The sequence below is a fragment of the Trachemys scripta genome, chromosome 6 (genome assembly GCF_013100865.1).
Source record: "Trachemys scripta elegans isolate TJP31775 chromosome 6, CAS_Tse_1.0, whole genome shotgun sequence".
In the NCBI taxonomy this organism is placed as follows: domain Eukaryota; kingdom Metazoa; phylum Chordata; order Testudines; family Emydidae; genus Trachemys; species Trachemys scripta.
This window is the reverse complement of record NC_048303.1, coordinates 101,859,585-101,881,158: the sequence shown is the minus strand read 5'-3', so window position 1 is coordinate 101,881,158 and position 21,574 is coordinate 101,859,585. Positions and strand designations below refer to the sequence as shown.

The window sequence follows — 21,574 nt, the reverse complement described above, 5'->3', positions numbered from 1 at the left end:
AACAGATAGTGTCACCTTTCAATGTCCATTTTAACATTAAGGAATTGTTAAATTAAGGAAGTGGAAGGATAAGTACTATCTTATCTATCTCCCCACTCACAGTGCCTCCATCGTCATAGTAACTGAGTGCATCACAGACATTAATACATTTATTCTCACAATGCCCCTTTTTACTGATTGGGAATAGAGGCAAAAATAAATTAAGATTAACATATTCAAAGGTACCTAAGTCCCATTTTCAAAAGTAATTTAGGGCCAGGTGTTTAAAAGTACATAGGCATCTAAAGATGCAGATAGGTGCCGAGGTATTTTGAAAAGTCCACAAGGTGCCTAACTCCCTTTGCAATCAATGGGAGTTAGGCACCAAGACACTTTTGAAAATCCCACTAGCCATCTACCTGCATCTTTAAGCATCTAAAGATATTAAACAATCTGGCCTTTAGGCTCTTAAGTTTCATTGAATGTCACATTTTAAAATGGGATTTACGTTCTTCTTAACATTTACCCCAGTCCAGCACCTTAATTGCAAGACCTTCCTTTCTCCATGCTATTCTCTTCAGTACCCTTTTTGTGTCATTAGTTGCAGCCAATTCAGCATGTTGCCTTTCCATTTTCATGAAGCTGACAGGTCTTGAGCAGTAGAGTTGGAACATGGGTATGTTCTCACAGTGATAACTCCTTTTGGCATTATAATATGCTTCTGCCATGTTACTAGCACTATAAGATATATGATTTAAAAAAAATAACTACATCTCTTATGAAATGAAGGCATAGAAGAGGGAAAAGGAAGGGGACTCTGACTACTTACTCTGAATTAACCAAAAAAAGGAATTCATTACCATTTCTGCTCTAAAATTGGCAGCATTATGCAAGTTTCAGCCTTTATTAACTCACATCTTATATTCTAGCTGGCTTTTTTAATGTTTAAAATTAATATTCTTCAGCCCTCAGAATTGCTGTGGCCTCTTTAGCTAAGTCTGCTGCCCCACTGACATTCCTACAATACTCGTCAGTCTGGAAGGGGTTTTAGCTTTTAAAGTGAATGTGTGAAAATGTATGTGTGGGTTGCAAAAATTGCTTCCTCTAATGTTCACGGATCACTATGACTGGCTTTTCTGAATGAAAATCAATGTCTAATATGTATTTTAAAAATCATTCTTACTTGTAATGAAAGATGATTTGTTACTTGTTTCAGATGTTCTATTCCCAGTTTGCATGTCACGCTATTACCGGTGTATTCAAAAAACAGAAGGGCTCACTAAAATGTGGTTCCCACAGACATGTCTGAATGTCAAATTTAGTGCTATAAAAATATATCCGGAAGGCTACAAAAGTATCTGTACTTGTCATTGTTGTATCTGTTTTTTAAAATCTGGCATGCTGGTGGAAGCGGGGGGCTGTGAAGCTCTGTTTCTGGAAGATACCTGATCTCCAATTCTGTTAACAACACTGTTGATCGGTGAATAAACCTTATTTCTAGAGTGATTGCAGATGTTATATCTGTAGTATACAAATAAGGATAAAAACAAAAAATGTTAAATTCCAATAGAAATGAGTGAAATCACTGTTTGACCAACTTTAAAATGAGCAAATAGGAAAGATTTCTCCCTCTCCCACCAATGATTCAAATAAGGGAAGCTTAGTTACTGTAGGAAGCAATGCTGGTGTCTCTCCATGTGATTTTCTTTGTGTTGACTCAACAATAAATCAGTGTCTTGATTGATGCTAAGCACATTTTACTGCTGGGGGTGCTGTCTTCCAGATTAGATTTACAACTGAAGTTCTGGATATTTGTTATTGAAGATCTCCTGGTACCTTTTGGAGGCGTAGAGGATGTTGACCCCCTATGTCCTGGCTGATTTCAAATCTAGGTTGGCCTGTCAAAATTCCTCTGGGAGTTTAAACCTCCTTAAGGTTGCATAAATGTTTCCATTCCAGCTACTTGTTTTGTTAATAACTTTGTGAAACTTCTGCCTTTCAGTCTGGGTGTTGTTTTTTCCCCCCTGAAAGTTTGAGCATAAGAAGAGTTAAGAGGAAAATACACTATCCCTATGATTTAAAAAATAAATAAGTCTTTCCAACCTTTTAAAACTGAAACAGCTGGGGTTAGAAAGTTCATGGTTGATAGGGAAATGGTGAAATGGGGTGCACAGCACCTTTTCAGTAGGGGCTTCAATAACACCTTGATTCTACAACTTCTTATACATGGGCAGAGCCCTATTCTCACTAATGGGACTGCATTGGCACAAAGGTGCACCTGCACATGCGAACTAGCAGGATCAGGTCCTCAGCTCAAAGGGTGGGCAGGTAAGAAAAGTCAGTCTCCACATTTTAATTTTAGCTGTGACCTTAAATATGTACTTTAGATATGCATGCTTGCAAGTCACATATTGGTAATAGCCCTAAATAGTTACAGAAATGGAGTTTTATTTCAAAGAAAAGACAGCAAATGCCAGAGTCCAAATTGCACCTGCAGCCTAAACCCTGTTCCCTTCTGTGTATTCATCTATAAGTTACACAACAGCATACAATTTCTCAGATAATAGAACAGGGCAAGATTTTTTCTCTACATCTTGAGATACACATGTTTAGCATCTTGAAATATATTTTCAATTTGATATACTTACCCTCATTGTCATTATCGTAAAAGTTGAGAATATAATATATTGAAGGACTCTATCTTAATACTTCTATAGAAGGGGTCAGAGTTAAGATGGGCTTGTAACCTCAGCCTTGATATTTCCTGATTTATGAGTGCTCAGTCACAGGCCCTGTTGCATCAAGGTATTTCAGCACATGCCTAACTTTAAGCCCATGAGCAGTCTCACTGAGGTGAAGCATCATAGTGTTTTGTATGGAACATGCTATTCTTTGTTTTGTTCTAAACCGTTGTGTAATATTTTTTGTAAATGGCTGCCACATTCTACTCAAGACACGGATGCATTTGGTAGGTATGAACATAGGCAAGCCCTTACACTGGCTTGGATATCTTTCCTGGATTGGGGCCATAATGTGTAAAGCACTTTGGGATTCTTCTTACCAAGAAAAGCTACCATATATGTGATTTAAGTAATTTATTAGTATTATTTGTCAGTATTCACACCTGGTGTAATACATTTGACTTCAGCCCTGTTACTTTAATTTTATTTTCACAAACAGTAGAAAATGTATAAAACAAAGAAAAACTTTAAAAGATCTTGGGAGTTTCCTTTAGTGCTAATGAATTTATTTTAGCCTACACTAAGTATTACATTCAGAAGGCAAATTTCATATTAGCCTTAAAGCTGTTCTTACATTAGAAAACTCACTACAGGTCACTTTAGAAGAGAAAACTGTAACCTATAAAATGTGATTAACCTCTTGTAAAGAAGAGCAATAATCCCAACAGTGTTATACTATTTAGGGTAGATATAAAGTTACTAGGACTGCCAAATCATTTATATTCTCTTTTGCTGTTAACTTTATTATCAGTCTGATCAATATTACACAGCTGGAACATTCTTCCATATACACAAAGCACAATTATATTTTCCCAGCTATATTGTAAACAGGTTATTTACTTTAAGAGGTCTGGAAGGTTACTTGATTTCTTTTGTTGCATGCCAAATTAAATCTGTGTTCTTTTTAATGTGAGTTGAGAGAGTGAGTGTCTCAGTTCAATTTGAAAATGTGCATTTTTACCTCAAACTGTGTTTGAGGTAAACTTCCCTGCAGATAGAAATTGACCTTACACTGAAACTTGTATTTAAGTACAGTGAAAAACAGTGTCAGCTGTTGAATGCGGTAATCCGTATTTGAAAATATGTCCTAATTTAAGTGCAGGGTTGTGTGCTTTCTGTAATGCTATCAGCCGTTTACAATATTGGTAGGGTTACATAAACCTTTGCTATGTCTTTTAATTGTTAAATACTGCTGCTTAACTTTAGAAAATCTTTGTTTTCTTTATTAATAAAAGTTAGCTAGTGTGATTCTATTAATGAATTTGGCTGTATGCAAGCTGGCATTTATGTAAGGTCCACGTGGTATTGATTATTTATTTTACTTTTTAAAGGCTCTGATTATAAGTTTTATGGATGTCTACCAACTCGCAAGCTCCAGAGTTGCTACACTAGAGAGAGAAATAGCATCTCATCGACATCACATTGCAGCCCTGAAATCAGAACTCCAAACGGCTTGTCTTCGTGAAAATGAAAGCTTACAATCAGTAAGTCTGCTTTTCATATTTTAATTTGATTTTATAATTTGGATATTCAGATTACTAGGCTGTATCTACTCACATATTGTGTAGTTCTGATAGGAATGTGTGATCATATTTCTTCAATATAGCTAATTTCATATCACAGTTTAGCACAGTAATACAAAATTACCAGTACAAAAATGCTATTGTGATGCTTGATACGTGGCTAAAGGGAGGGTGGTGGATGAAAAGCAATGAGAGGATTAATTTTACTACAATATCTCATATAAAGATTTGTTCATTGTTGCCAAAGCTAAAAACACAGCATCATGGCTTCTTTGTCTTTGGCAATGCAGCTGACAGTTGGATTTTGGACCTGAAGCATGCAACTGTCTATAGATGCAGCATGTCCTATTAAGCCAGAATGTTGTTAATTATGCGTATAACCAAAATGGTAATTAGAACATGTGATTATTCTCCGTAGGCAACTATACTTATTCATAATACATGTCTAGTGAAAGAGAAATATTATGTTTAATCATCTATAAAGTTAAAATCCTATTTCAAGAATCATTTGATGTCTAAAATATTGTTGTCCACGACAAAATTTGGGTTAACTTAAGGCTAATAAGGTGATTCTCCAGATCTGAGAACTGTCTTTAGGGGGATTATTGAATGCAGATATATTTGTGTCACACAGGCATCAGGCAGACATATAAACTGTCACAAATATGTAGCTAAATATGTCTTCAGTGAGATTGTGTAGGTAAGTTACATATAATTAATACATTTTTCCAATTCTTTCTTCCTTTTTCCTTATTGTATAAAGGGATGAGCGTTTTTTTGTCTTGGGTTTTTTCTTTCTCTCCTTTCACTCTGGATAAAGCAAAGGACAGTAAGGAAAACAAAAGTAATATTTTACATTAAGTGTCAAGTAGGAAGAGTGGAATTGCTAAAACAAACCATGTAAACATATCAGCAAAGCATTATTCAGGGACTGTTCTTGTGACTTTGGTTGCCTCCATAAGAGCTTGCATTAATTTCTCATTGACTCATTTCTACATTGGATCAGCACAGAGGGAGATATTTCCCTCAGTGCTGAACTTAAACTTTAAGATCTTTGGATGAAAGGTTGAATGTGTGATCTAATGATATCATATAAGTGCAAAGCTTTGTTGATACATTTGTGACTCTAGACAACCTAAGAGGCCTATTGAAATTGTTTCTTTTCTTTTCCAACCAATTTTCCTTTATCTTTTGGGTACTACTAGGTTTACATGTGTACTGCTGAGCTGCTTCAGTCTTACTAGGTTGCTTTTTTGTCTTTTTATTGTTGAGGGTTTCAATCAAGATGACCACTTGTGTAGCTAAGAGTGGGAAGCCTGCCAAGATTACTGCAGTGAGGTTTGCTTGCCTTTGGATATAGAGAGTTTTTAGTTAAGATTATGTTATTACAGTTTTTGAAGCGCTATTCTATGGTTTGAAATGGCACTATAAAAAGCTATGATGCCTGTGATTAAACTTAACACTTATTGTAAATTATATAATTCTATATACATCATCAATGCAAAAACTATGTTGTTGTTGTTTGTTATTTGTACGGCAGTGGCATCTGTGGGCTCCAATCACCGATCAGGACCTTATTATGCTAGGTGCTACACAAACAAAAAAGAAAACCCCTTTCCTCAGGAGTTTTCAGTCTACTGACAGCCTACAGTATTAATGTAAAATTATGGTTTAGAATTTAAACATAACAAAGACAGGAGATTCAAAGTTATTTTTCTAAAACACCTTAACTCAACTCACTTGTATGTATGTAGTATTTTGTTATGTTTGTATATTTTGTAAGCTCTATACGTTAATATATGCAGTGATTTCAGAAAGCCTGAATTTTAACAAATGTAGCAGTCATAAATTTGACCTTTCAGACTGTTCTGTGTTATAAATTCTCAACCTTAACACTCCAATAATCTAAATTGTTTGGGATGTTTTTGCATTTAATTTCCTTTCTTAGATTTTAATAAAAAGGGAGTGTGATTGCTTGCTGAAATAGATATATGGATAGATAGTACATGGTCCCTTTCCCCTGACATCCCAAAGGTAAGGAGGGGTAGGTCCAGTGGCCTATTCTTAAGCTAGCTGCTTTGGCCCTGTATTTCAGATTTCATACATACTGTATAGCACAAAACCACTCTAATTCACAAAGCCTTGGAGCACACAATAGTGGAATTGAATGTGTGATCTAATGATATCACATTTAGCCTCCACCCCCTTCCCAAAACCTTAAGATAGGAGGGCTTTATCCAGCGAGATTATCCAGTGCATTTACCCAGAACAACTGGTCAAGCTCAATTAGTTTACACAGTTTTTCAGGGTGCAGAGCTTTCGTATGTGCTTGTCATGTACATGTCAATCTGGAACACCAAATCATAGTTTATTGCTAAAAATAATTGTCTGGGAAGTACACATTCTGTGTATGTCTAGTAATTACTTAAAACGGTAATTACTAAATCAGATTTCTGTTCTCCATTCTTCTTTCTACCATCCCCTGAGTTGTTCAAAACTGATGTTGGTTTTAACGTCATCCTATTTTTGGTATTTTTCTTCTTTTGCTTACCACCCTCTGGCTGTCTCTTTCACCTGTGGTGTACCTCTGTTCGCACCTCCAGTTCCATTCTCTCACAGACATTTTCCATTGTAACTTAGGTTGATCCTCTTTCTTCCACACTGTTTTCTCACATGCTTAAGCAATGTTACTTCTTTGATAGACTTCTTCTAAAACCTGCTACCCAGGACCTATCTTCCCCTCTCTCTCTGCCCTAGATTTTGCTGACTACTGCAAAAACAAAACTGACACCTTATGGCAAGATCCGTTTATTCTCACTTTTTCCTTTTCTTCTCATTTTTCAACTTAGTTTCTGAATCAACATCTCCATTTTCCTCTCCACTTCCAGCCCTACTTCTTTTCCTCTTGGCAATGGGACACATGGTTATCCTACTTATTTAGTTATATCCAGAGATTGTTTTGTTCATTCACATTCATACCGGGTGGAATGTGATCAAGGTAGATAAGAGTCAGCTATCGATATTTGTTTTGTGGGGGATAATGAGAGAGGAGTCAATTATTTGGCAAGGGGTGGGAGCAGGGAACATCAGTGGCAGAATGGTTCACAGACCTAACAAAAAGTACAAAGTCTGGCCCTGTCTACTAGTCCCTAAAGTATCTTAATCCTTTTTTCCCCTTTTTTTCTCCCTCTGTACTGTCTCTCAGGGTGATCTCATTTCCTCCCATGCTTTTTATCTCTCACGTCTATGTTGATGATTCACAAATATATTTCTCAGTCCCTGGCCATTTTCCCTTTGTGCAGTCCTGCATCTCTGCCTTTCTCTAATGTATTTTTCATTCTTGCAACCACTCAGTATGGCTAAAACAGTGCTTATTATTTTTCCATCTAGAGTCTCTTCTTGTACCTTTTTCTGGGATCCTTACTTCCACTGTTCTGATGGTCTCCTGTGCTTGCAAGCTTGATTTAATTTTTGAGTCCTCTCTGTCCATCTCCCATCTTATCTATGCTCTCTCCAACTTCTGCTGCACCTTCCTTTATCAACTTTTTTTCATTCCCTCCATCTCTGGTACCAAAACATTGTGAAATAGTATTGTAATAGTATAGTAACTACTGTCGTTTCCAAGATGTAGGCCTCCCCTTCTGTTTTCCCCCACCCAAAATGTATCTGTCAAGACCCTGTTACTTTTTTCAGCACTCAAACCAGATTGTTACACCTGCTGGAATCACTTAGCTGTTGTAAATGGTTGTAGCTCCATTTAAGTCAGCAAAGCTACATTGACTTAGCCATCTTTGGATTTGGCCATCAGGTTTTAATAGATCCATTTACTTTTAAGAACAGAAGAGACCACTATGCTCATCTAGTCCATCCTTCTGCATAATACAGGCGAGAAAATTTCACCCAGTTATTTCTGCTATGAACATCTTCCAAGAACGGCATGCCACATTCCTGCCACAGTCTTCTCCATGAAGTTCAAAGTTCAATATCTCATATACAAAGTTTTCCATAATTCTTCCCTGTCTTCTGCCCTTATGTCGTCTTATACCTCACCCACTCCCTTTAAGAAAGTTTAGTGCCTCTGAAAATATGTGCTTTATAATGAAAGTATCCTGATCAATGATAACTACTGTAATGCACATTGGAAAACAATCCCAACTATACATATAAAATGATGGGGTCTAAATTAGCTGTTACCACTCAAAAAAGAGATCTTGGAGTCATTGTGGATAGTTCTCTGAAAACATCCACTTAATGTGCAGCGGCAGTCAAAAAAGCAAACCGAATGTTGGGCATCATTAAAGGGATAGATAAGAAGACAGAAAATATCATGTTGCCGCTATATAAATCCACGGTACACCCACATCTTGAATACTGTGTGCAGATATGGTCCAAAATCCAAAAAGATCTATTGGAATTGGAAAAGGTTCAGAAAAGGGCAACAAAAACGATTAGGGGTATGGAATGGCTTCCGTATGAGGAGCGATTAATAAGACTGGGACTTTTCAGCTTGGAAAAGAGACGACTAAGGGGGGATATGATTGAGGTGTAAAAAACCACGACTGGTATGGAGATAGTAAATAAGGGTTATTTACTCCTTCTCATAACAAAAGAACTAGGGGTCACCAAATGAAATTAATAGGCAGCAGGTTTAAAACAAAGAAAAGGGAGTATTTTCTTCACACAACGCACAGTCAACCTGTGGAACTCTGCCCAAGGATATTGTGAAGGCCAAGACTATAACAGGGTTCAAAAAAGAAATAGATAAATTCATGGAGGATAGGTCCATCAATGGCTATTAGCCAGGATGGACAGGGATGGTGTCTCTAGCCTCTGTTTGCCAGAAGCTGGGAATGAGTGACAGGGAATGGATCACTTGATAATTACCTGTTCTGTTCATTCCCATTCAATCCACCTGGCATTGGCCTCTATCAGAAGACTGGATACTGGGCTAGATGGACCTTTGGTCTGATCCAGTATGGCCATTCTTATGTTTTTAATGTTCTTATAACTGTATAACATAATTTGTGACTCTGTAATGGTTTATATATTAAGACCCTGACTGAGGCATACAACTGGAAAAGGTATAATTTAAAATGTATTTATACGCAGTCTCATTACTTGCTTATTTCTAGTTCAGCAGTGTCTAGCTGTAATAGCAGAGTTTGGACTTTGCTTCAAGGTTGCCCATTAAATGAATTCTTGTCAGTTACTTTAACAGTAGAGGGCTATGTTTCTTTGATCCATTTTACTCGTCCTTCAATCACATTAGCTTACTACAGTACTTGCACTTTCATTCTGAGTTACAGTTAACTGTAGGCTTTGAATTGAGAGCTTTTGAGTGCTGTACAGTACAGTAGTGCCGTCATAAGCAAGTACTTTTTGGGTGCTTTGGGCAGGAGCAACCATAGCTTTGGGCAACACATGGCACCATAGATGCCCGTGGCCAGCATGTGAATCCATGGTACATATACTGCCAAATGAAAGTCTCTTGTGAGTCCATTACTGCAGTGAGCTGTTCTAGCGACATGGCATTTTCCACTGTGCTTTCAAACACATTCTACAAAGTGACAAAAAGCAATTTAGAGCAAAGTTTGTGTTACCTGTAAAGGATGGTATGTTTATTCATATGGTGTCAGTTCTCCAGAGCCTCTGACCTTCATAGCTTCCAGCCTTGTGCTTTTTGCACTGATGTCAGCATCCTGTGTTTTGTAGAAGTGTTGAATATTTGAAAAATTTTAATAGTGATGACAGAAATGGGGAGCCACAGTTGTGCTGGGCCAGGTGATTGAGTGTTTCTCTGAACCTGAATGTGCTCACTGCACTCTGTGGCTTGCTCTGTTCTGCTGCATGGTTCAGGACAGGGCAAGTCAGTAGAGGGGATGAGATGGACACCTAGTACAGCACCACAGTGCATCTACCTGCCTGGGGGCAGAAGCATTGAGTAAATGACAGTGGTTATCCCTACTCCTCCTCCATCCCATTGGAGTCCAAATTACAGGGGAAAGGGAAGGAGACAAAAAGAGAGAATAACGGAAAGAGAAGGACCTCATGGGTGCAAAGGAAACGGAAATTTGGTGGGGATAAAAGGTGAGGCGTAGTTTATACTCCGTTTATCAGAGAGAAGGTTGAGAGATGACTTGACACATGGAAAAGACACTCAGTAGTGTAGAAAATTTTCAGCCTTGCTGACAAAGGTATAACAACCTCCAGTGGCTGGAATATGAAATTAGACAAATTTAGCCTTGAAATAAAATACAGTTTTCTTGCTGTGAGGGTAATTAAACATTAGAACAGCTTGCCAAGGGGAGGAGGTGGACTCACCATCACTTGAAGTCTTTAAGACAAGATTAGATATTATTTTAAAAGATATGCTTTAATCCAGCTTCAGGAAGACATGCTGCAGTCTATGGGGGTGGAATGGGGCTGGTGATCATGATGGTTCCTTCTGGCCTTGGAGTTTGAGTCTGTGGGTCCTTCTGTTCTTCCCCTTAATTCATGGGCATAGGGGGAATGGGATTCCCTGCATAGCCCTCAACAGGCACATAACATGTGCAGCTTTGCAGTGAGATAATGACTATAATCAAACTTCATGCTTCAGCTGGTTGCCTACAGGGGTCAGGAAGGATTTTTTCCCTAATGCACAATTGACTAGATGTATTCAGTGGAGTGGGAGGTGTTTTGCCTTCCTCTGAAGAATCATAGATTGGCCAGACTTGAAGATGGTACACTGGATAAGATGGACCAGTGCTGTGAAGGGTACAGAGAATCCTTTTTTTTAGATGCCTGGTTGGTGAGACTTGCTGCTCAGAGACATACTGATTGGGGTTGGGGGAAGGAATTTCCCCCCAAGTCAGAGTGGCAAGAACTTTGGGCTGTTTTTGCTTTCGTCTGTAGCATGGGGCATTGTTCACCTGCTGAGATCATCTGGGTATAGCTCACCTAATCAATGCCATTGCAAGAGCCTTGGTGTCACCTTAGTCTCTCCTGATCTCTGCCTGTGGCACACAGTTTAGTTTCCTGATGACTGAAATGTTTTTGTCTAACTAAATTATTTGAACTTAATATGTGAGTATCTAGGTGAAATTTAATGGCCTGTGATATACAGGTGGTCACACTTGGTGATCTGATGGTCCCTTCTGGTCTTGAACTCTTTGAAACTGAAGAATGTCGGAGGAAGGAGAGAGGAGCGTGACCCTCAGGAGAGGAGGGAGACAGATGAAGACTGGAGGAGGGAGTGGGGATTTCATCTTGTCCTTGAAAACAATAAGAGCTGTTGTTTTTGGATGTTTATGCTAACTGATGTTGAAACCCAAATCACTTAGGGTTCCCCCAACTTGCTGTTATTGTGGTTCTGTGTTATCTATACTTAATTTTTTTTTGCACTGTTTGGGTGGTGGTGTTTGTTAAGTTTTTGCAAAGATGGGTCAACATTATGAAACATCACATAATGATGCAATATGCAGGGCAGAGAATACAGGAGTTAGAGGGGTTTTGATTAAGCAGGAGACGCAAGTTTGAAGAACAGTCTTGTCTGACAGCTATCTGTTTTTAAGACTCTGATAAACGATGCTTACTTTAAAAAATAAGCTAAATTTCAATATAATAATCACTCAGTCTTTCCATTTGGTGGATCAGCAGCCAGTCCCCAGACCCAAAACCTTCCTTAAAAAATTTCAAAATATTGTATAATGAAAATATCATGTAACCTCAGAACAACCCCTTTCTTTACAGTCCAATCTAGCTGCTTAAGGGCAGAGTGTATGTGTGTTTGTCTCTCTTGTTCTCTCCTTCACCCTCACCTCACCTGAACCAGTCAGTGTATCAGGATTATGGGACCTGTAGCTGCCAGTGCATGAATAGACTTTGTCTTACACTGCTGAATCATAATCATTTTTATTGTTCCCCCACCCCTCCTTATTTGGCCTTTTGATTTTGTATGTATGGAAGAAAGGCAGCCCATCTGTTTTAAAAGTGCTGGCGGAATATGTCCCTTCTTGGTGGGCATGACTGCCATATCCTGTCCCTTGGAATGTACCTTGACTGACATATCAGAGAGAATTCTTCTCAGGTGTCATTAGGTGCACACAGGTCGTGGCTGGAGCATCTGAAAACTCTTCTTGCCTTTTCCACTACTTCACATTAGTCTGATTCAAAGTTGATTTAGGTAGCATTGAAGGCTTTGGCACTGGGGGGGTCAGGTGTTGAGATGCATTAGTTTCTAAGTACAATGGTTTGTAAAAATGCATTGAAACTTAATATTATCATTGGTACCTTATTCTTGCAGTGCTTTTTGGGCACTAGTCCAGGAGTAAATATACTATTTCATTCCCTGCTATTAATGATCATTATATTGTTCTTTATAGTAGAGTATAGAAGAATATTTTTAAAGTAATAGATAAAGAAAAGAATCTGATGAGCCCACAAGGGTTCCACATTATTTGGGTATGCTGTATACATGCAGGACTAAATATCAGTATGGGCAGGATTAAATAATACTTTGAAAAGAAATTATATCTAAAAAACAGAGCTCCATTCAAAAAGTGATGTTTTACTGAAATACTTGGATTTTGTAGGTAATTATAAGGAATTGGCCATCAGTTTAGTGCCTTACAACACACACCTGAGGCATGCAGGCATCTTAATCTAAACGCACATCTTGTCATGTAGTGTTGCTTATATAAGTAATAGTCATAACCAAACAGTATAAATCATGTCATTTAAACTGTTTGGTTATTATATAGCACTAATAAGAAGTATAATAATATGAAACCAGTATTATAAATCACATAACATGACTTGGGGCAAGGTGTTCAAAAAAGTTTGAGTAATCCAACCACATATATTTGCCTTTTTGTAAAGAACACTTCCTTTTCTATGGAAAGCTTTTTTGATATTCAATATGCTAGGTATGTGAACTTTTAACTTGTCAAACTATTTTAACATATTTGAAAATTATAGTAATTTAATTATAATGTTGCCTATAAGGCAAAAGGTTCAGTTAATAGAATCCATATGTAATTAAAATGCAGAACTAAATATAATCAGACCCGAGTGACTATTGCCTTCATATTGATAGTTTTACAATGGCCTCTGGGGTTGAAAGTTTATGTTAAAGTTACCAAATTCAGCAGAGCCCGCAGAAAGTGAACAAGACGACAGTTTATCCATTTTAAATTCAACAACATAGTTAAGTGATAGGCATACAATAACAAGTCTCTGGATCCTCAGAGTTTTAGGAATAGCTCCCATTGGCAGGTGGTAGACGCAGGAGACGTGTGTGCTAGTTGAAGATCTGCACTCAGCAGCAGCACCGTTATATAAACACCCTGAGATGAAGGGTCCTGCTGTGAGCTAGTGATGGCTTTTTTAAAAAAAAGATAATATGGTAACTTAATTTGTATGAATTCATGTTTGAATCATCTGAAAGTTATAGACACAACACTATGTACCAAGCCACAAAAAATGTTAAAAAAAATTTCCTGAACTTAAAAAAAAAAAAAATTATTTTCTCTGGACAGTTTTAAGAGTCGACATCCTGTGTTAGAGTTCTCTAATCATCACCAGCACAATTTACAATCAGAACACACAGAGAGCCAGTTCAGACCAGCTCATCTGTTGACTTTGGCAGAGGCCCTTAATCTCACTGTGTGCAGCTGCCACTGGAGAGATGGGGACTCGGCAGAGAGCCGAAGGAGGGTGGGATACAAGGTTGGTCAAGGCATGAATACATAGGCCTGCTTCATTTCAACAGTCATACACTGCCTTTTTTTATAGTCTTTTCATTTTACTGCTTTTTTTTTAACCTGAAATTAAATGAGGACCTCTCATGAGCCACTGCGCTCCAGGCATAAGAAATTGTAATGTCTGGCTTCCAGAAACTGTCCCGTCAAAATGTGCTTCTGATTAGGTGGCTTAATTACAGCTGTGAAAACAATGTTGATTTAGGCCTCAAGATTCCAGTGCATGTCACCCGTTATTAGCTAGCCTTGGACTGAAGCCACCATTTTAAAACTCTGTATCACTAAAGTCACACACTGCCTGACAACTTTTTATTTAGGCAGAAAGGTTGCCAGAAGCAACACATTTTATGCAAAATATTTTTCATTGTGCAAATTTCCAATGTGACACTCTTGATAGACACAAAGTGGATAGTTACAATTGAGCTTCACCAAGTCCAAAGCCCAAACTTTTGCAGGAAAACTGTTTAAAATAGTTTTTATAAAGTTTGAGTGACATAATGCTTAATTTTAATTCCTTTAATTCAGTTTTATTCCAAATCCAGCATGTTGGTTTAACCACCCAATTTTATTGCATCTAAATTTTCCTGACAGTTTCATTTGCTGTCGGGAAATAAAATTGCCATTTTTGCAACATGGGAAATAATGGCTAGCTTCAAAACCAATATGTTTGAAACTTCCTTTGCCTGAAGCAGGTTAAGGCACACACTCAATTTACTTTAGGGGGAAAAAGCTCATTAAATAGTTTTTAATATTTTAATATAATTTAAGTAACCACTTTCACAGTGGGAAAGCTTATTAGGCCCATGTATTTACATCTGTAGAGAAGTAAATGTTTGGATAATTAGATGGTTTCCAATATTTCCATTTTTCAATACAGTTGCACAGTTAATGCTATGAATATTGTAAATGAACATGATGCATTCATTGCATTTAAATGTTGTATTTCCAATGGCAATAGTTTGTTTTGAATCACTTCCACTTTTTTCTTAAGTAATTAAAATGTTCCTTGTTTTGTCTGAGTTTAAAAATCTCCTTATTGAAATGAACTGGCTAGTATGTGTGTATGCTCGCTCAAGGCAGACCTGTGCTTTTGGAACAGTAGGATCTAAATTCTAATCCTACTGTTGTCATGAAATTCAAAACTTGCATGCTGTGTTGCTTAATGGAAACCATGACTTTCCTCAATGGTCACAGGTTTGTTCCAATATTAAACACAAAACAAATCTTTCAAACTATTGGCTGAGCTGCAAAAAGGGAGGATTATGTTTTCAGGAAGCTAATCTGTCTCGTCCCTTTTTTGTTAATATTTTGCATTTCTCTGGCAGTAATTATTAGAGGGAAGTTTTTCTATGGAAGTATATGAATGGAGAGCTCAAAAACAAAGGTTCTCAACTTTCCTTTAAATTGAGAAATCTGATTCCAAGATCAGAGATCAGATACGCATTGATGCTCAAAATGTCTCTCTTCCTTCTGTCTTAAATGCTCAGGACAATACAACAGTGGTATATCCAAGAGTAATTAATAGGAAACTACAGCTTGGAGAGAGAACTGATTTGGATGAGGGGACATGTCCAAAGTGTAGATTCAGTTTTGCCCCTTTTGGGAAAAATGTATCCATACTGTACAGTGCATTAATAGAGGAAAAGCAAGTAAATGCATACACTACATGTTGTCCATCTACCAGAGGAGAATATAATCTAACCCTTTTCTGTGAAAAATGGCACTTGGCATTACTGAAGTTTAACGTTAAGGAAGGGCTCACTTCATGCTGAGAGCACCTTCACATTATAAAGAAGTGGTTTTATGTTGTCCTCCTCATCAGACATATTTGTGATAATTTTACAAAATACAATTACTGAATAATGTACGCTTAGTTTTATTCACCAACCACAGCACAGCAGCATACATTTGCTTTCTGTCCCCAATATTCTTTGCTTCCTCTTTGCCCCTCATCCCATTCCTCTTAAAGCTACAGTGTCCATCACATCAGAATAGAAAGAATTTTTGTATATAACTAACAATACTGCCAACACTGTGGTAGGAATAAAAGCACTGTGAGTGCTTGACAGACTGTTATTTTGAGAACTGGATATTATAGACCAGGACACTTAACCCCCAAGTTAAAAAAAATTTTTTTTTTTACAAAAGAACTGAGCCGGGGACATAATTTTACTGGTTTTACAGAAGAAAGGGAATATTCTGTACAAAGGAAGCCAAATTCACTTCTTTCCAGACTTAGGGACTTTTATTCAGGCCAGGAGGTGCTTCCTCCTTCCTTTTGAAGAAGTTGTTTCAAGATAGAGGCCTAGAAGCATCTATTATTCCCTGCTAAACTGTGGGTTAAATATAAAGGGAAAGTATGTTTGTTCTGGGGCTATGAATCAGCCAAGACATTTCTGGAGGGGATTAAAGAATAGCTGAGCCTGAATTACTCTGGCTCAGAGACTTAGATGGCACCTGAATTGAGGGACTCCAAACTGTCATTCTTACTGTTGTTCATTTGACATATTTAAGTAAGATTGTGTACAGTATACTGTTGAGAATCATGATTTTCTTGTTCCTGCATTTGTTTTGTTTTCTGTTTCTGGGTATTTCTGGTTACGAATAAAAATATGGTAGCATTTATAATGATAAAATTCAGTAGTGATCATCCTTCATTAGTATATACAGTAAGATGTTTTGCATGTGCTTTTTTTACCCAGTGGTTAAAGCAGATCAAAATAAAAGTGCTTTTGGTGGCTTTCATCATGTTTCTCAGTATTGCTTTGTGATGCCACTTTACGTCTGAAGTGATGGGATACAGGAAGCACAAGAGAATGGGAACTACAGAAGAAAAGAAGAAATCCAAAATGTGTTCATGTCTCTAATCGTTCCTTAGACCAGGGGTTCTCAGGACAAATTATTTGGTGGCCTCAGAGTGTGGCCTCTTGCTGGTGGCCACTCTCACACTTTTTCTACCCACTTTTTCTTCCCAGTGCTCTGGCTGCTGGGGGCTCTCCACTCTCCCTCCGGCGCTCTGGCCGCCGGGGAGAGCGGAGAGCCCCGGCCGGGCTCTCAGCCCTGCTCCCGGCGCTCTGGCCGCCGGGGAGAGCTGGGAGCCGCGGCCGGGCTCTCAGCCCTGCTCCCGGCGCTCTGGCTGCCGAGGAGAGCGGCGGCCGCGGCGGGCTCGTCGCCCTCCCCCCGGTGCTCCGGCCGGTCGGGGATTGCGGGCCCGCAGCTGGGCTCGGCGCCCTCCCCTGCCGCACTGGGGGTGGGGGGTGCGGCGGCGGCGGGTGGCTTTTTTGCCTAGGGCAGCAAAAAAGCCAGAGCCAGCCCTGCTGAGCCCCACCATCCTTCAGAAGGTGGGGAACTCACTGGCTGCCTGCTCCTCCAGCGTTGTGCCCCAGGTGTCTCCAGAGGGGGGCAGGGCCCCACCCCTGCTGCTGGCCCTGGCATTCAGGAGCAACAAAGAGGGGGAGGGGGCTCTACTTTGCCCTCCCCGCAACCCCCATCACAGCCCAGGAGACTGTAGCCACAAGAAAAGCCCCTGGGGGCCGCATTTGAGAAATGCTACCTTACTTATACATCCAGTCAAAGTGTGGAGCTGGTGCTTCTCACCCCTATTTTTTTTATAAATGCTGCTGTTTAGATTTGACCAGGATTGAGAATCTATGTTGATTAGAAACAGATAAAAAAGGAGGATCCATGTTTTCTCATCAGGGCATTTGAAACGCTTGATGCTATTTCCTGTACATTTGAAGATTAAGTCCTTTCAAAAGAATTTTTTATGCAGAATCTCATGTATTATGATTATTTATCTGTACTTCCCTCTGGATTGGAGGGGGAACTGGTGATCTGATCTACTTGCTCTCTCCCCTTAGAGGAGAGTGGGGCTAGTAGGGTGGCAAATCTTCCTGTAGAGGGAGGTAGCTGGGGTACTTCTGCTTCTCCTGTCAGGTACTGCTGCTGCTCCACCTGCTGGTAGGAAAAGGCTGGGAACCACAGAAACTCCCCAGCTAGATATCAGTGGCTAAGGTTGCTCCCACTTCAGATTCCCCTGTACTGCCTACTGAGTCCTCACCTTACTAGTCAAGGAGCAGCGATTTGGGGAGCAGCACTCCCCTGAGCCCAGGAGAGGAGATGATTGGGAGCAAAAGAGAGAGAGAGCTGCACTTCCTAGCAGTTCCTCTGACTTTAGCTACAGGTGGAACCAGTAATGCTTTTTTGGATATGGGAATATCCCCACACTTTGAAGAGAGAGAGCAGCTTTGCTTTTTCTGTTGCACCCTTGTAAAATGCATGCTTTTACTTTGATTTTTTACTAAGGAGAAATATATTTATGCAGAAAGACCTTTGTTAATATGCTTCAGCTGCTTGATTGTTTGCATTTTATACTTTAAAATTTCTTATTTATATCTTTTTACTGAGTTTTAATTTTAAAGTATGTTAAAAGGTCTGACATATACAGATAAAAGATAGGAAGTTCAAAGTTAGGGCATAAAAAATTAACACCGTTCTTAACTCATAATTGTGTTCCTTTTAACATTGACATGACTTAAGGGCATACTGTCAGCAAATAACATCTTAACATTTATTTTTATTGGGTGGTGTACATTTAAGTCACACCTCCTTTATATTAACTAAACATATGTTTATTTGCTTTTGGGGTATTTTAATTAAATATATAACTCTTTCATAGAAGGCTGTGAAATCCACATCACTTAGTGATGGTACAGCTGTTCCAGTTGATCTGGTAAAGACCTATTTACTCTATAGATCAGGAGGGTTCCCTGGAGCAATTCAGATCTGTTGAGTAAGTGGATATTTAAACAGGTTTTAAAATATGGACTTTGTACCCAATAGACTAGATAACTTCATTCTGTCAGAGGAAAAGATGTTGTCATGGTAATTTTCTTAATTTTAAAAAAAATATTTACTACAGTGTACTATCCCTTAAAAGTAAAATCTGTTTCCTTGCTAGTGTTTTTCTTTCCTTCATTGTGCAGGCATTAGTTTGTTGTTATTGTTATTGGGTTGTTCAGGAGTGCTGGGTTGCTGACGTCAGTTATTTTTGTTTTAAAAAAAGCCAAAGCATTTTTTTTAGAAGGAAAGGTGGTTACCTTCTAGTGTGCAATAAGTATTTACACACAATTTTTAAATAATGAATGTTAGTATTGATAGCAGCTGGAGAACTGTACTGCTCTGATTAATACTGCTACAACTTTGAGTATATACAAAATGACACTAACATAGTTGCAGTGATTTCCAAGATCCCATTTCATCCTCTTCAAATGGCACAATTGATCCAATTGGTATACTCTGTTAGGGTCACTTAGAACCTTCAATGCCATGTATTGCTTTGGGGATCCAACACTTTTGAGTCTGAGAGCCAATCTAGAACTGTGAAGTTGGGGTTCATAATAAGAACACTAGAACATATTGGTAATATCACAAAATGTCCTCGTGCTAAAACTAACATGCTCACTCATCCATGCCACACACTGGTGTGGTTATTGTAAATACAGTCAGATTGGTTAAGGAAGCAAGCCCTTGGTGACCAGTGGCAATACAATGGAAAAGTTTTGGAACGCTCACTGATTCTCCAACCTTTGGAACAGAGGTTTCTAGGACCTTGTTTGTCTTCCCAATTGCTTAGCTGTCCAGGCAGATGTACACCATTGGATAGAGTCACCATCAGGCTTTCAAACTATGTCTGGCTTCCAGGCTTCTTCACTTGGGATCTTGGAAACAAAGCACCCAAAAGTAAGTGAAATTGAGCATATATTGTAATTTAACCAAGACTTTGCCAAGCTTCCTGGTGCCAAATACCTATCAATGCCATATTTATTGGAACAATTGAAAAATCTATCACTAACTATTACTAGCAGAAGTGGTTTATAGTTAATTAGTGATCCCTGTGAGCCAGAAGGATATGAACTTTATATTTGAAGTTTACTATCTTCTGTATGCAAAATGTGACAATCAGAGTTTAAGTATATTGGCTGGGAGGTGTGGAGAAGCCTAAATTTGAAAAACCCTAAATTCACTCAATAAATAATGTTTAAAAATCAGACTGCAAGATTATGTTTGTTAAAGTAGAGGATCTAACTTGGAGTCCTGATTAATAACATGAGATTGAAATTATGCCATTTTCGAACAAAAAGAACACCAAATTACGGAATTGTCTCTTTGTAAAAAGCTGACAAAATATATCAAATATTCCACAACTTGTATGGTAAACAAAGTAAAAAGAATATATAGGAATGTAGGAGAGCATATAGGAAAAATATATAGGAATTGCATTTATAATGCTGAGATAACTGCATTTATTTATTATATCAAAGTTTTCAGGCTTTTAAAAATATTTTCAAAATCTCCTTACATGTTCCTTATGAACATTTCTTCTGATTAAAATTTTACATGCCTGACTTCAGTCTGTAATATTATATGGTTTTTAAAAACTCCACTGAGCTTTCAGAACACACATTTGGCTTATATACCAAAGGATGAAATTCCATTAACAATTTGTTTAAAATGTTGATTCCCATACGATGTGATTGGTATGCAAAAAATATTAGTTCCATTTGCTTACGGCATTGAAACTGAATGTTTAGCCTCATATAAAGTGATATTCTAGTACCTGAACTAGCAGCTGAACTTAGAAATTGATTGTGCTCTTGAATCAAATAAGTATACAAGGTTCTGTTGAACTAATTATTAGGCTTTTATTTAATCACAGTCTGAACTATAACTGTATATATGAACTGGGCCAAAAACAATAGAGACAGTAACCCTAGTTCACCCACACTCAAATTGTTTATAACTGATAAGCTTGATTCCTTGCCCAGTTAGTATAATTTGGGTCTTGCATTTACAAAAGACCTACATGTTAGACATTAAATGAAACTGAGCCTAAAACATATGACTATTTATTTTAAACTATTCAGATATTAACTGGTATTTTCTGAGCAATGTCTCAGAAAGGCCAGTTCTTTTCTTAGGCTAGTTTCTTATTTAAAGAACCCACAAGTGGCTGATTCTAATCTCAGGGTACATCAGCAGGGTACATCAGGAATAACTGCATTAAAATCAGTCCCATGACATTGGTATAGAACCAGTGCAAGTGGGACCAGAATCAAGCCCAGCTGTTTAATGCAACCCGTTTTTATGTTTGACAGCATTCTCAAATGTACCATAGTCTGCTAATAATGCAATTTTCTTTCTTACTCTAAATCATCTTCTCAGTCCTGAATGAAATCTTTTTACTGTTAGGCTTGTTCCACAGTCATCCTTCAGGTTATTTCATTTAGGTGCTTTCTTTCTTAAAAAAATACTTGTTTTCTAAGTTACCTGAACTTTATAAGAGCAAAGCTCCCCTCCCAGCTATTCACGGGATATAAACTCTTTCAGATACAATATATAAGACTATCCTTAAGTTAGCTAGATAAAGCATTACAGAAGGTGGGTGAAACTCAAAATGTTTAGCTTGGAGAAGCATGAAAAGTTTGCATGGCTATATGAAGAATATCCCGAACCTTTTGGGATCCCACAAGGTACAGCTTCCTCCCTAATCCAACATGATCAGTGCAATGCAACAACAAACAGTCCTCTC

General features: G+C 38.2%; 1 protein-coding gene across 5 annotated transcripts in view; it reads left to right on the top strand.

Annotated features, from left to right (window-relative positions):
• Nucleotides 1–21,574, top strand: part of CCDC171 (coiled-coil domain containing 171) — a 260,589-nt gene that overhangs the window by 177,911 nt on the left and 61,104 nt on the right. For 4 of the 5 annotated variants that reach the window (XM_034774120.1, XM_034774118.1, XM_034774119.1 and 1 more), the window contains one exon: nt 4,052–4,204. In XM_034774120.1, coding sequence (XP_034630011.1) covers nt 4,052–4,204 — 153 coding nt within the window. Of the gene's footprint in view, nt 1–4,051; nt 4,205–5,006; nt 5,100–21,574 lie in introns of those variants that run through there. The other variant, XM_034774122.1, reaches the window with a different exon arrangement.